Below are 15,765 nucleotides of genomic sequence, written 5' to 3' on the forward strand. Positions count from 1 at the left end.
CGAGGTCGGTGATGGAGTCGCAGAACTGCGTTCAGGGTCCGAAGGGTATGTAGGTAAGGGTGCCTCTGAGGGAGGTGTTGGGGTCGGTGTGGATCTTGAAGTGCCGGTGTTCGGCGGTTCTGAGTGTGTAGTCGGCGTGTGTCGAGATTCTGAGAGTGTTTCTGTGGACAATGGCAATTCCTCTTCCTATTCTGTTGGTGCAGTACTTGCAGGTCATCGTGTAGCCTTCCGGGATGGCTATGGAGATGTCAGGTGCCGAAGAGGGGGTCAGCCAGGTCTCAGTCAGGAAGGCACCGCCTGGGGCATTGGTGTCGAGTAGGTCACAGAGTTCGAGGGCGTGTTTGAGGCGGAGCGGGTGTTGAGCAGGATACATCTGAGGAAGTTGGTTTCCATGTTGGGTGGGTTGGCGGACCAGATGCTGGTGAAGCTGCAGTTCCAGCAGGAGAAGGGTCCTTGGGTGTGTTTCAGGGCGGCCAAGCAGCAGGAGTAAGATTGTCTGGCGTTGAGTGCGTGGAGAGTGCTGGAGTAGTAGCGGAGGTGGGCGTCGTGGTGTGTGCGGGTCCAGAGTTCCTGGCGCTGGGCGCGGTCCAGGTGCGGACGAGCGCAGACGGGCTAGCCTTAGGTGCGACTTTGGCACGCCTGCGGCGTGGCCGCACGGCGTCCGGCATATATGGGGAGGTGGGAGGGAGGAGCAGCTGGGAGGCGGGAGCAGTGAATGGGCAGTGGCCAGTGAGGGGGGTGGGGCCGCAGGGGACACAGCGGAGGGGGAGACAAGTGGCATAGAAAGCAAAAATGGGGAACAGGAGGGGGAAAAAAGAGGCACATGAGGCAAAAAAACGGGGCACAAGGAGGGGGAAAACAGTGGCACAGAAGGCAAAAAACGGGGCACAAGAGGGGTTAAACAGTGGCACAGAAGGCAAAAAAAACGGGGCACAAAGAGGGGGAAAACAGTGGCACAGAAGGCATAAAACGGGGCACAAGGAGGGGGAAAACAGTGGCACAGAAGGCAAAACACGGGGCACAAAGAGGGGGAAAAACAGTGGCACAGAAGGCAAAAAACGGGGCACAAAGAGGGGGGAAATCAGTGGCACAGAAGGCAAAAAACGGGGCACCAAGACAGAAGAAGCACACTTACGAGCGAGACCTCAGCAACGGCAGGGGCACACAGGCGGAGCTGTGCGGAAGGGGGGTGACCTACCAGGAGGGTCAGGGGTCGCCTATATTTCAAATGTGAAAACTGTGTTGTGCTATTGCATAGCATTCATATTACCTCCTTTGAGATGTGCTTTGAAAACCCATCCATGGAACTCGTGTGGTCAAGGAGCTTTACAAGAACAACTTTCATTCACAGGTTGAGTCTTTATTGAAATGCAAGTAAACACAATAACAGCTGTTCTTGTGTTTACTTGCATTTCAATAAAGAATACGTACTATAAAAACACAGCACTTTACTTCCTGTATCCACAAAGTCAATCAAGAATTTAGGATTTCATTACACTAGGATTTTATGTACTTACCTTTGGCACAAACCTATCACATTTTGGAATACTTGTCCCTTCTATCTGCGAAAAAGGGAGTGATCAAGGGAGATCCTTACTGGTTTAATAAGTGGTACTACCCAACCCTTCACCGTGGTAAAATCAGCATGCTGGTTTGTTAACATGCACAATGCATGTGTAAGGAGCACCACTGTTCAGCTGCCCTCCACCTACATGCACATGGCCGGACTGGGAACATCAACCAGCCCTGGCAGATTGCTGCTTGACCGGCCCTAAGAACGGGGGTGGTGGGGGTTGCTAGTAAAAAACCACTGCTCCTCTTGATTTTGTTACTGGGTCCCGATATTGTAGTACTGTTGTAAAACCGGCCTCCAGTGACAAAACCAGCCCCCAACCTTCAAGCCCACCGGGGAAATGCCCGTTGCACGCTACGGCCAGTCCGGCACTGTACATGCAGAGCACATGTCAGAGGAGTACAGGTTTCAGCTTAGGTAATAACTGAATAAGTGGTGTTCCCCTGCCCACCATAATCTAATAAACCAGATACCATTGCTGTAAAGCACTGTTGCAAAGGAGAAAAGGATAAAAAGTTCCAGTGTACCCACGGAAATAATAAATAAGAGCAAAAAAACATTACAAAGAACAATATAGTGTTCTATTAACCATATGGAAAAGTATTGTCATTACAGACTGACATTTCATTTATTTTAAATAGAACAATAGTGGAAAGAACTTGTAGAATGTGATATACCCATTTATACGTAAATACTTGATACATATTTAATCATTATGGCGGTACATTTAGAGTCAACGATAGAAACCTCATTAGCAAAAAAACATTCTCCCAACATCCAACAACCACAATAGTTAAAACAGTGATAAATAACAAAGTATAAATAACAACTCATCGGATGTTACATATTTATAATACTTTATGCACGTTAATCTTCCACATATCCAATGCTGGACTTTTTGAAATTTAGAAAGTTGCGTTTTTTCTTTTTCTGTGTTTTTTGTGAAGGTAAAGAGAAATCCGTTGGCAAACGGAAAACAAATAACTTCTCTCCAGGGTCTGTGAAGTCTGTTTCCTCTTCCGTGACGTTTACAGGCTTTTTAGGAAGACCATAAGGTTCAACAGGAGGGAGTTTAGACAGGCCTTCAATGTGGGAGAATGAAACTCGCTTTACAGGCATCAGACGCTTCTTCTTCAATATGCTGCAACACAAATACATGCACTTCCATTACTGTGAATCGTTGTTTGCACTTTACAATCACCAACCTATCAATGAATATACAACAAGGGACACTAAGGCAACCGTGTGCTATTATACCCATGCATAAGGGCAAGCATACTGCTATTTTTCTTTGTTCAAGAAAAGCTGTTATTTTTTTTAATAGCATACTGGTATTTTAATGGTGGGCTACAGTCGAGGGGACTACTCTGGAGCGGGCGGGCCCCCCGATCAGGTCTGTCAAACCTCTCTTCTTTCGGGAGCCCGTAGCTGCAAATTGGCAACCATTGCTTCACTTTCTTGCCATTTGCAGCAAAGTAATAGAGAATTTAAGTTTGCGATAAGACTGCAAGGTAATACCTGTGTTGTAGTCTCTGAGGAGACAAGGCAGAATAAGGGCTGGCAGAAGGGTTGCCACCTGGCCGTTTTTTTTACGGCATGATCAGTATTTTAATGTCCCGGCCAGTCCAAAAATTAGGAAAATTAACTGTAGCCAGTATTTTTGCCTCTTATCAATATATACTTGAAACTGTAAACATAAGAAGAAAGCACTTAAAAGTGTGTTTTCAAGTGTGTTCTGCAGCTGTCCTGAAGCTCCCTGGCTGAGCATTAAAGGCCACAAAGAAATACCATGTCACAAATTAATAAACATTAATTTCTATGAAGTTCTGTTTAAATGTCATGTCCGGACGCTTGTAGAATCATAAAACGTGAACAAATTAGCAGCATGTTTCTCTAGGAAAGCGAACATCCTCACCTGCCTTCTTCTGCCTCTCCCGGGGTCTCCACAGGGCTGAGGGAAGCGGGTAAACACGGATCGCATGCTACCCGAGCCAACCCTCCCAGGTCTAACAGGATTACTTTAGAGGCCATCCCAGAGTCATTGGAAGATCATCCAACTACTGTAGACGTCATTTTCCCATCATCAAACATTATCAGGCTCCTGAAGTCATCAGCAGAGTTTAGAAACCTGTACCTGATGATTTGAGGATGACATGAAAATGAGTATTTGATGACTTCTCAGGATCTGATTGTTCCTGATTATTTGGGGATGACTAGAAAATGAGCATCTGATTAGTTTACAGTGAGATCGTTGGGAGTGACTTCAGGATGATGTAAAAATGTGCACCTGATTACTTCGCAAACATTACAAAAAATGCATTCCTGAGGATTAGGTAGCAGCCCATTAGCAACATGCAGCTGTTGGTCCCAAAGAAAAAACAATTAAAAAATAAAAAGCAAACCTTAGGTTAGGTAGTAAAAGAGGGGTGGGCAAAATGTGTGTTGCTGTAGTATAATTGTGCGAAATTACAGCAACACTATGAGAGATTACACATCATTTTATAGGCATGGTATGCATATAGGTGTCTACAAACGAAAACGGTCATTGGTGGCCACATCATCTTACCTTTCATATGCAGGTAAAAAATGGGTGCTGCCGATAAGGTACCATAGTCTGGATGCGAAGTGCCCACACCCAGTACCCACCCCTAAGCTGCCAAAGAGTGGGCCAGAACCATGCCCTTACTCAGTGTTTTATCAATGCTGACAGTGCCATGGTCGCAGCAGCGCATGCACCTGTTACTGACTCCCTAGCCTGCTGGGGTCCTAACAAACACTTACTCCTACAGCTGCAAAGACTGAATGGCTGCAGGTTCCGGGAACACAGAAGTACTGCCCCAGCCAGGGTCAGGAGAGATGCCCTGGGCTGAGCGCCCAGAACACAGTAGCATTTGTTTCCTAATCACTACTTCTGGTTTAGCCCCTAACAGCCTCTCTCCCACTCACCCCCACCCCCCTCCACTGATCATGAACATTTAAATTTTTCATCAACCCAACATACTATCCATGTTAACACTTGGGAGATCGATAGCCTTTGAAAACACTCTGGAGAAGTTAATTGCTCCTTTATGCTGCACCCGATTTTCTTTGCATGCAAGCACTCATTTGCATATACATGGCTCAAAGAAAACCGTTTTTTTCAGCAAATGAATGCCGCCTAACACTCCAGCAAAGATACTACGCACATCCGGTGGCGCCGGAAATTACGTTACATGCCTTGCAACCCTTTGTGTGATGAGCTCGTCGAGGACGCAGAAGGGCCACCGCAATATTTTCTGTTATTTTAGGATTTCTACATTTTCGTAGTGTTTGGAGATCGGAATGTATTGCCCCAGAGCTTCTGCAGGGGAAAGGCATCCCCCGAGAGCAGGTCGGATCGGACTGTAACATCCCAGCTGGTATCAAGTAACATTTGCGGGCAATTTGTTGGTTTCCCAGTTTCTTGGTCTGCATTTGCGTAGAAATTCAGCTGTAGTTTGCGCTTCCTTGTTTCATGTTGGCTATGATCAAAAGGCCGATTTGAAGGAATATGCTTTTGTAAACAATAGAAGTTTGAAACCGACTAAAACATAAAGAATAAACTTACCTAAGAAACCTTAGCGACTGAATTGAATAGTTCTTTAAAACGTGCTCTCTTTTTCTATTCATTTTAATTATTGACCTTGTACACGTATACATAGCTAACAGCATTTTTCCTAAATATTCATGCAGTTCTGTGGCTATTGGCACACACAGCGTGTGTGCAAGATCATCACATCTTTTCCACTGAAGTAATCGGGCACTAATCCTGGAGTAGTTTCTCTGATGACTCTAGATAAAGTCATCTCATTTAAATATTCTGCCCTGTGGGCATACTTCAGGATGGTTTCGGATGACTTCCACAGATAATTGCAGGAATGGCCTGGCTGAAGTCCTCGGATGACTTCAGAATCATCCTTGGATGATCTTCCTTTTTGACTTGGGCTTTCAGTTGTGGGGCTTTCATGACTACCCTGAGAGGCAGAAACCAGCCACACTGACCACAAAGAGTTGTAGTCAGCGCAGGGTGAGCTCTTGGCTCTCACTGAGAGCAGAAAGCACAGCTTTGGGGTCAGAAGGGGGTAGAAGGTGCACCCCGTAGTGTAGGAGGGCTGCAAGAAGATTGACAGGTAGAGGTAAATGAGGGTGGTAGGACACCAGGCAGGCCTTTTCTGTGTGAAGGGCAGGGATGGGGGGAGAGAAACATAATTCCCAGGGTATTTGGGTTATATATGGATACCCCATTGGTTGTCTACCCTCCACTGCTCTTAAAAACAGAGGAAGGCAGAATGAAGAGCATAACATTGGAGATGGGGCAATTGTGAATCAAGGTGATCTTTTTACTATTACTAGGATGTAGCAGCGGAAGGCATATAACTGCATACGTATCTCCTCATAATGCGGTCATTATATGAAAGACAAAGAGACAGAGTGCAACCATAGACCCCACCCCTGCTGCAATGAGGTGTAAATGATTCAACTGCAAAAGCAGTGACTACTACAACATATCATTAGAGTCTAAAGCACACAGAAAATGCAGTCATTTGCAATTGTGTTAGGAACCAAGAAACCTTTTAATTCCAATATTAATAAAATGCATTGGTTTCTCACAATATTGTATTAGTTCCCAGTTTTTTTAAACATACAACAAAAGACATTCATACATTTTTTAGTTTCCATGTTAAAACGCTTGATGCAACAAACTAAAAGAGAGACCTTTGAGCTGGAAACAGCACAGCCAACATGTGTTTCATTTGAAACTACTTCCTCAGGGGCATTAGAATGTGGCACCGACGATGGTGACCATATGGATGGTATAGCAACTTGATAAATAAATACGTGAATAGTATAGGAGAAAGTCAATAAAGGTAGTAGCTCGTCAATTTGATGTATTAATCAATAAGTCCAGCCTAAGATACCACAGTAAAGGACTGACTGTTCAAGCGTAGGGTATGTTCGTAATGTACGGGACCGTATCTCTAGTATAGTAAGCAGGATGCAAGTTGATTTTTTGGACGTCTGAATTCTCAGTAACATCATAAACAATGGGAGCTTTGTTCTCGTCATCTTTTTCATGTCACTCAGAAGCTCTTTGTGAAAAACATTGCGGTTATTCACTATTACACATTTTTAATACTATATATGCGCAAAGAAGTTACTAAGTGTAAGCCATTATATATCTGTTCTGCTCAATACCTTTTAGGGGAAGTGTGACTCTGCCGCTTTCAAGCATCTATCTCCCCAAAAACTTTTGTACAAATACAAATAATGTGATATTATGGATGCAATTTACCATATTTTATATGGACATATTAGGAGGACCTGCTCACGCTGGGTTTTGCCTGGAGTGCCCACTGTCCAATCCCTGTGCCCGCATGCACATTGTATTTGTGGCTCATTGTGCATGCAGCCATGAAACACAGAAGTATTAAATATCAACCTTTGATTACACTAGGTGTGGGCCTCAGAGTGCACTATCCAAGCCCTTGTGTTAGAGCGTTCACATAGACTGCCTGCACAAAGCAAGGTTATTTATGCACGTGTGTACTAGAACAGCCATTTCTGCAGTGGGTGTTTATCTGGGTGTGCACATTCAAGAGTTATGGATAATATGTGTGCCTTTTTGTGAGTCTATGAGAGCATACTCTGCCCAGACCAAGGGTAGCTGCACAAATGTGGACTGTTTTTACACCAACTTCGTAGAAACATTATAATTACAGTGGGTGACTGCAAGAAAAGGTTTAGTAAATTAAGGAAATCCTTCCACAGCTATAAAGAAAATCCTTCCCCCAGATAAAAAAAGATAAAATGTCTAACAAACACTTTTGCAGTTTCACTAAATAGAATGTGCAAGAAATATCGTTATTGATTGAGGTTGAGGGGGGTGGAAGCTCCCCTTAGATACATTTTCAGGGTGAACCAAAACAGTTACTAAATTGAACTGTGCTTAACCCCTTCGATGCAGGGGGTTATTCCCCCGCTGTGCTGGGAGGGAGGGGGTGCGCACAGCGCCCTTATGCTCATGACGAGCTCAGCGCGTCATGAGGCATGGCGCTCCCGTGCTCATGACGAGCTGAGCTCGTCACAGGTGCATTGGCTCCCGTGGAACGCTCAGCACAGCAGGGGAATTCTCCGCGCACCTGAGCGTTCCACAGGCCATGACGAGCTGAGCTCGTCATGAGCACCGGAGCGCCGTGGCTCATGACGAGCTCAGCTCGTCATGAGCACTGAAGGTGTTAACCCTCTGGTTTGGCACAAAGCACTCAGGCTTAACTTAGAGGCAATGTGTAAAGTATTTATGCAGCTCACAAACTGGAATAAAGTGAAATTACAACACAAGAAAAATCCTAAACCAATTTTCAAAAATAGATCATTTGTTAATTAAAAAAAATCATACCTTAACTACAAAAATCCAATCAGTAGATCCAGAGATTACATTTTAAAGTTTTAGGTAAAAATAGCACATAAAAGCACAAAGCGCTACTAGGGGTCATCAGGTCACGCTAGACCTATGGAAAGTCACAAGTTTCGGCTGACCGAGATGGAGTGCGGGTAGGATACAGGGAGGGATCATGTTAGTCCTTCTTAAAAGTTACCTGCTCATGTCTGGTGCAAAATGTTGAGTTCAGGTTGGAGGAGGCTTTCAACATGAATAGCAGTTTGAGTGTCGGGGCGGCTGTTGATGTAGCATCAAGATCCAGTTGTCTGAAGCTTCACACTGGTGGCCATCGTATGATGTTGTGGCTGTAGTGTGAAGGGCAGGCGTTGCATTGCCAGTTATCATAGATGGTCACTATCAGCGTGAAGCAAAACCAAAGGGGATGATGGACGGAATGTTGAACAAATCAAGCACTCACCCCCAGTCAACTGATCTGGGTTTAATCCATCATCATTCTTTAGCTCACTCCGCCACCCCAGTTCAGACATGGCCATATGCAAATCAGTCTGACCCTGTGCGTCATGGGACCAGTCAAGCCCGAACTGCCAAGCCATGTCTTCCCTGGACTGGAAACAAGCATCCTGGGACTGGTTTCTGGCTAATCAGCTGTCATCAGCCAGGCTAGCTTGAATCCAGTGGCAAAGTGAGCAAGGGACCCACGTCTGGGCATACCCTGCCAACTTATGGCGAACAAAGCAAAACCATAGGGGATGATGGACGGAGTGTTGAACAATGCAAGAACCCACCCTCAAGCATGAAGAACAGGTATCACCAAAGCTTCAAGTTGGCAGTCGCTGTACGCGAAGAGTTTTGGCACAAACAGGTTCGTTCAGGGTTTCAAGTAATCAAATCATTGGGATTTTCACCTTTTTTTCTTGGAGGAGCTTCCCCTGATGCCAGCCAAAGGTCAAGGACCTAGGACCTAGGGGAGGGCACCTCTGAGGGATCAGGACTCACCTAAGCAGAGGCCAGCGGCAGGGCCTAGGCAAATCAGACTAGTTCCAGTTGTAGGTGGTCAACTAGGCAGTTGCAGGGAAGCCTCTGAGGCATGTGCCCTTGTTCCGCACACATGAGGTCAGCCAACTAACACTTGGAGTCACTCTGGGCAGCCTTGAATCAAGGTAAGTTAGTCCAATCCTCCTTCCTAAGGCAGCAAGGCAATCCTTCAAGCAGCAAGGCACTCCTATGGCAGCAGGGCAGTCCTACTGAATCGCTCAAAGGTCCAGGAGTGTTCAGAAGAGTAGTTCTGGAGGTCCCACTCTTTATACCTGCTGCCATCCTTTGTGTGGGGAATCCCCTGACTTGCCCCCAAAACTTGTTCTGGTCAGTTATTTGCCTTTTTGTGTTCCAGGCTCCAAACTATCTTGGGTGACAAAAGGCAGGGCAGGCCTGGTATCGAGTTCCTTAGTATGTACTGTTGGCAAAGCCATTTAAAGGGTAAGTGGAGCTGAGTACAGCCCCTCCACAGCCATCCTCTCAGGATAGCCATCTTGTACATATATAAGCCCACTTTGTCTCACTGTCTGGAAGCAATACACAACCCCCAACAAAAAACCCATTCACAATCATGTGACCCGGGACACTAGCAGAAAGGTACCATATGTTCCGACAAGAAAATGGCAAATTTCTGAAAGTGGAATTTTTCGAAGTGTAACTTAAAACCTAAACAGTATTTAAAATTATAAGTTGAGTTTAAATAGCATTTCTATGCCTGCGCTTAATAAATGTCATAAGGTAACCCAGGTTTAGACAATGGAAGAGATATGCCTTACAACAGTGAAAAACAACTTTGGGAATTTTTTACTGTTAGGACATGTAAATCTTAAACACGTCACACTTTTTAAAAACGATACACCCTACCCTATGAGCCTTAAGGACGCTACCTTAGGGGTGACTTACTATTAGTCGTAAAAAGAAAGGTTTAGGCTTGGCAAAAGGGTTATTTTGCCAGGTTTAAATGACAGTTTTATACTTCATTACAGGCTTTAGTGGAAAGCCTGACATGTTTACAGTGCCTTTTTACTCAGTGGCACAATTAGTGCTGCTGCCCTCTAGTAGCATTTAATGTACAGGCCCAGATTACAGGAAGTACCATTTAGTAGGGACTTACAAGTAAGTTAAATGTGCAAATTAGGTGTGGTCCAGTTTTAGCAGGTTTTTAAGGGAGAGCACAAACACTTTAGCACTGGTTAACAGAGGTCAACAAAAACAAGTTCTGCAGATACAAGGTGTAAGTCAAAATGTTTGGGAGAATACCACACCAAGGATGTCAGGTCTAATAGTGTGTGATTGTTCTCTTAGAGAAAACTGGGATCATGCAAGTCCAGTGGACAGTACTATGACTATCTAGGTTATGTCACATTTTGATACCTACAAAGTATGTTAGTAATTTGTATATACTTTGGTTTTACTTATCTGTGTTCCTGATTCTGAGCCAACGCACAGCAGAAGGCAGACGAAAGGAGTCCCTAGATGTTTACTCCTCACTCACCATATTTCTGTAGTCATCGGGACATGAGTGTATGAGTCTATGAAAATATTGCAGGCAAAACACTTCATAGCCTATGACTGCAACATGTCCATCCTATGTAAAAGCAAATTAGCTGGTATTTGTGACCAATAGTGTTACTTGCCTCCTTCATTTCTTTTATTTTCTACGCTTAGTCATTCTTGAAATCCCTTTAACAACTGCTTTGCCTATATCTGTGTTATATACATATGTTGTGCTTTCTTTTATTTTCTCTGTGTAAAAGTCTTATATGTTATTTATATTTTCTCCCAACATTCACAATGTGGTGCTAAAAAAAGAACTCACTACAGTGCAACAAGGATATTTGGCTTATTATAGATATGCATCTGTTCAACACTTCTTGCTTTTTATTGATAGAGAAATAAGTCAAAATAGTGGGTACAAATTGATTACCAATTTTTGGGACCTATTTGCAGTTTTGTAATGTGACCATTGTACAAATACGGTACAAAAAGGGGTGGTGATGGACGGAGCATCTCAACCAATCAAACACTCACCCCCAGTCAACAGATCTGGGTTTAATCCATCACCGTTCTTTAGCCCACTCTGCCACCCCCGTTCAGACATGGCCATATGCAAATCAGTCTGACCCTGTGCCTTTAGCCCACTCTACCACCCCAGTTTAGACATGGCCAGATCAGTCTGACCCTGTGCCTCATGGGAACAGTCCAGCCCGAACTGCCAAGCCATGCCTTCCCTGGACCGGAATCAAGCTTCCTATGACCGGTTTCTGGCATTACAGTCGCCTTCAGCCAGGCTTGCTTCATGGGCGTCCGCAGAAATATTTCCAGGGGGGGGGCAACATTCTAACTTCGTCACTCGCCTTCCAGGGGGGGGGCAAAATTGTAACTTCATCACTCGCCTTCAAGGCAAGTTAAAGGCAGACGGCCCATTGTCATTCTTTATGTGGTGATCAGCAGCAGACAGAATGACAATGGGCCTGTCCAAAGTCTGCTCGAGGTTGTGGAGGGGCTGCTGCAGCCTCTAGAGTTCAAAGAGAAGTGCGAGAGGCCCCAAGTGAGAGAACATTAAAACACCTGGGGCTTCTCGCAGGGGAACAGCCTGCTGTAATCATGAACATCAAGGATAAAAGGAATGGGAAAGGCAATCCAGGGGGGGGGGCAAGCGCACCCCCTTGCCCTCCCCTGCGGACGCCCATGGCTTGCTTGAATCCAGTGGCAAAGTGAGCAAGGGACTCACGTCTGAGCATACCCTGCCAACTTATGGCGACAAAGCGATACAAAAGGAGGAGTGTTTGATTGGTTCAGATGCTCCGTTCATCACCACCCCCTTTTGTACCGCATTGTACAAATACGTCACGTCAAATATCTTCTGTCATGAGGACCATAGAATGCCCAGCCCAATGAACAGTAACTATTTGTGCCCCTTCTAAGTCTCTATGAATAGAGGGATGGTTGCCTGCAAGGACTAGTAGACCACCACCCGTGCATTTAGGTTCCCAAATGGGACCCAAAAGGAACCAGTGCAGTTTTAAAAAAAAAGAAAATGTTTGCCAATTGAGATGACATCAGAGAAGAAGGTAGTGGCTGCCTGCTCTCCTGGCGGCAGTACAACAAAATTCCCAAAGGGAAAATGTCCATCGGGGACAGCTTCACCTTTGCGGATTAGTTACCGCCTCCTATGATGAGTCAGTAACTTTTCAATCAATCAGAATTTATATAGCGCGGCTACTCACCACTAACGGTTGAATGGTTTGGACTGCAATAACGGTTACACCTTTGATACATTTCATTGCAAATATGAGAGGATGCCTATTTCAAGTCCCTTACTAATTGCAATTACAAATGAATTGTTAACCCGTTTTGCAGTTCAGAACAGTTTTCCAAGTTGCAAAATGGGTTTCCTACTTGGAAAAACACCATTTTGCAGTTCCAAACCCTCTGATTTTGAGAATCGCACAGTTTTGGATCATAAAAATAATTTCATACTTTCTACATATGTTTCCCACTGTGTGTTACAGTTCACCACTTTCCACTGACAAAAGCATTGTTTGATTTGCCTATAACTCTGGTCTCTATGGATTGATCTCCAACAAATTTGGAACTCGATTTGAATATTCAGATATGGTCCAGCTTTCAATTATCCAGCAGATCTGTGCTGAGGAAAAAAGTTAAAGTAGAGGGAGGTTTGAAAAAAATATGTGTTTACCATTTTTGTTCTAATGCAAAGTTTTACTGAACACCACAGCAAATACGGCTATATGGATTCTCACCAAACTTTGATAAATAAAGGATTTTTGTCATAACGTGTGCTTTTCACAATTTAGTTCAAATCTGTTCAAAAGTTTTTGTGACATTAGTACACGGTGAGATTAAAAGGGTTTAATTTGTATATCTTGGGCCTTGAGTCTTTAAATAGTTCTCGAACCCACGTTCGATGAACTAAATGCAAAATAAATAAATAAATAGTCAAAAAGGATTAAGGGACCTTATATCCCGCTGCTCATTTTAGGTCTATGGGACACAAAGCTAGGTCCACAGTCCACACAGCTCTGATTGGCTAATGATGCAGAGATCTGAGCCGGGAAACAACCGTTACAACGCAACTATTACAACGGACTACTTTTACAACGCAACTACTACAACGCAGGATCCTTTACAACGAATGCCTTTACAACGCATGACATTACATAGCAGATGGTATTACAACGCATGCCATTACAACGTAAGTATAGGTAAGTATATCATTTTATTTAAACATTTATTTAATTCAAATAAATTATTTAATTAATTTAATAAACTATTAAAAATAAAAGTGAATAATTAATAATTAATAATTTAAGTAATTTTTGGGGGGTTCAGGGCTAGGTTTGGGTTATGGGGTACAGGGGTATCTTTAGGGTTCAGGGCTAGATTTGGATTATGGGGTACAGGGGTATTTTTAGGGTTCAGGGCTAGGTTTGGGTTTTGGGGTACAGGGGTATTTTTAGGGTTCAGGGCTAGGCTTGGGTTTTGGTGTACAGGGGTATTTTTAGGGTTCAGGGCTAGGTTTGGGTTATGGGGTACAGGGGTATTTTTAGGGTTCAGGGCTGGCTTTGGGGTACAGGGATATTTTGAGAATTCAGGGCTAGGTTTGGGTTATGGGGTACAGGGGTATTTTTAGGGTTCAGGGCTAGGTTTGGATTATGGGGTACAGGGTATTTGTAGGGTTCAGGGCTAGGTTTGGGTTATGGGGTACAGGGGTATTTTTAGGGTTCAGGGCTAGGTTTGGGTTATGGGGTACAGGTGTATTTTTAGGGTTCAGGGCTTGGTTTGGGTTTTGGGGTACAGGGGTATTTTTATGGTTCAGGGCTAGGTTTGGGTTTTGGGGTACAGGGGTACTTTTAGGGTTCAGGGCTAGGTTTGGGTTATGGAGTGCAGGGGTATTTTTAGGGTTCAAGGCTAGGTTTGGGTTTAGGGGTATAGGGGTATTTTTAGGGTTCAGGGCTAGGTTTGGGTTTTGGGGTACAGGGGTATTTTTAGGGTTCAGGGCTAGGTTTGGGTTATGGGGTACAGGGGTATTTTAAGGGTTTAGTTTTTAAAAAAATACTTTAAATAAATTTAATAAATTATTTTAAGTAATTTTAATATTTATTAAAAAAAGTTCTTTAAAAATAAATTAATTTTTACCCCTACACTATCCAGCACTTACCCTACTATTACACCCCCCTGGAGTTAGAATATTATTTAAAAACACCTACACTATTTTAAAATATATATATATATTTACAAATATATTAATGACAAATTAATTTAATAAATAAAATTAATGAAATATTTGTTATTTAAATTTTTTTATAAAATAATATACTTACCTATACTTACGTTGTAATGGCTTGCGTTGTAAAGGCATTCATTGTAAAGGATCCTGCGTTGTAAAAATTGCGTTGTAATGGTATGCGTTGTTAAACTATGTGTTGTAACGTCATACATCCATCTGAGCCTACATCTAGATAGAGTTTTAAATCTCTATAAGAGGCCAGTAGGAGCATCCCCTGACTCACCATTCTCTATTATGAAAAGTCCATATGTGCCCCCCGCCCACCCAGGATTTTTTTATTTAACAAACAATGTACCTATATTACAGGATTTGAAAATATGATAATCGGTGTTTGAGGACAGTCTGAGGGTTTAAGATTAAACATTATACAAAAGTGATAAGACAAGGGAGCTTTTTCTCCCATCCTCCCATTACGAAGATAAAAAAACTGAACAATCTTTAGGATTCACAAACTCATTCTCACAAACCTAAAAATTAAAATTAAAAACAAAAATAATAAATAGCTAGGCCCTCTATGTATTCATGCCAGGTTCGGCATAACAAGTGGAGGTTGGCTGACCGCAAGGATTGGCCTTAGGCCTTGTGTCATGACAAACTATGTTCCAGAATATTTTCAATGTTTTTATTCTCCCATTTTTCCTAAGGGTATTTGAATTTCAAGATTTTTTTTATGACAAAGGGGTATCTCCCCATGTTGCTAGCATTGCTACAGTGCAAAACGTGCGATTTTAATTGGAACACGGTTGTTACATTTTAGCTTAGTTCATTTAGAATAACCCATATTGAGAACCACATCATGGATATCTCTGGTTGATCACATCTAAGACCAGAAGCATACATCTATCAGGAATCAAATGGAGAACAGCTTATTGGCAATATAACTAAAAAGATAACTAGCTTAGGCGGTGTTCCAGTCCACTACAATTTTCGGAGCTTAAGCAGTGACATTGCAGTCCTTATCCACTGGGGCCCTTAAGTGCCTGTTGAACAGTCAAAGTTAAGAGACATCATTACACAATGTTTGTTCAAGCTTCTCAGAGCCCTGTGGCCAGCAGATTTAAGCCTTAATTATCGATGCAGGAAGGGCATCACTATGTGACACGAGCGTTATTGGTGGTACAACAGCTCCAGTTTACAATCTCAGTAACATCATTTACACTCTGGAAGTATAGTGTGGGCTGATCCAGTACCATAGCATTGGGCTTGTTGAGGCTGCCATAGGTAACCACTGAGAAAAAACGACTAAGTTAAAAAATGTTTGGAGAACCTTTGGCTATCTTTCTAATTGAGAATGTGGACAAGCAGTTCAATCGAGCAAGCACGCATGTCAGACGCTTTACATTACTCCACCTTTCATTTTAATCCCAGGAGCAGCTAGTAAGGCAATCTGTAAAATGGGGGGGGGGGCCCGGTCTCCCTCCGTTT

The 15,765-nt window shown here is 43.4% G+C and overlaps 1 protein-coding gene across 2 annotated transcripts in view; it reads right to left on the reverse strand.

Moving 5' to 3' along the window:
* Positions 1-2,408: 2,408 nt before the first annotated feature.
* EVC2 (EvC ciliary complex subunit 2) overlaps positions 2,409-15,765 on the reverse strand; it is a 494,903-nt gene continuing 481,546 nt past the window's right edge. For both annotated transcript variants that reach the window (XM_086964103.1, XM_086964102.1), the window contains exon 22: positions 2,409-2,714. In XM_086964103.1, coding sequence (XP_086820229.1) covers positions 2,441-2,714 — 274 coding nt within the window. In that variant the 3' untranslated portion in view covers positions 2,409-2,440. The remainder of the gene's footprint in view (positions 2,715-15,765) is intronic.

The sequence above is a fragment of the Lissotriton vulgaris genome, chromosome 3_2, assembly GCF_964263255.1.
Source record: "Lissotriton vulgaris chromosome 3_2, aLisVul1.2, whole genome shotgun sequence".
NCBI classification, from domain to species: Eukaryota; Metazoa; Chordata; class Amphibia; order Caudata; family Salamandridae; genus Lissotriton; species Lissotriton vulgaris.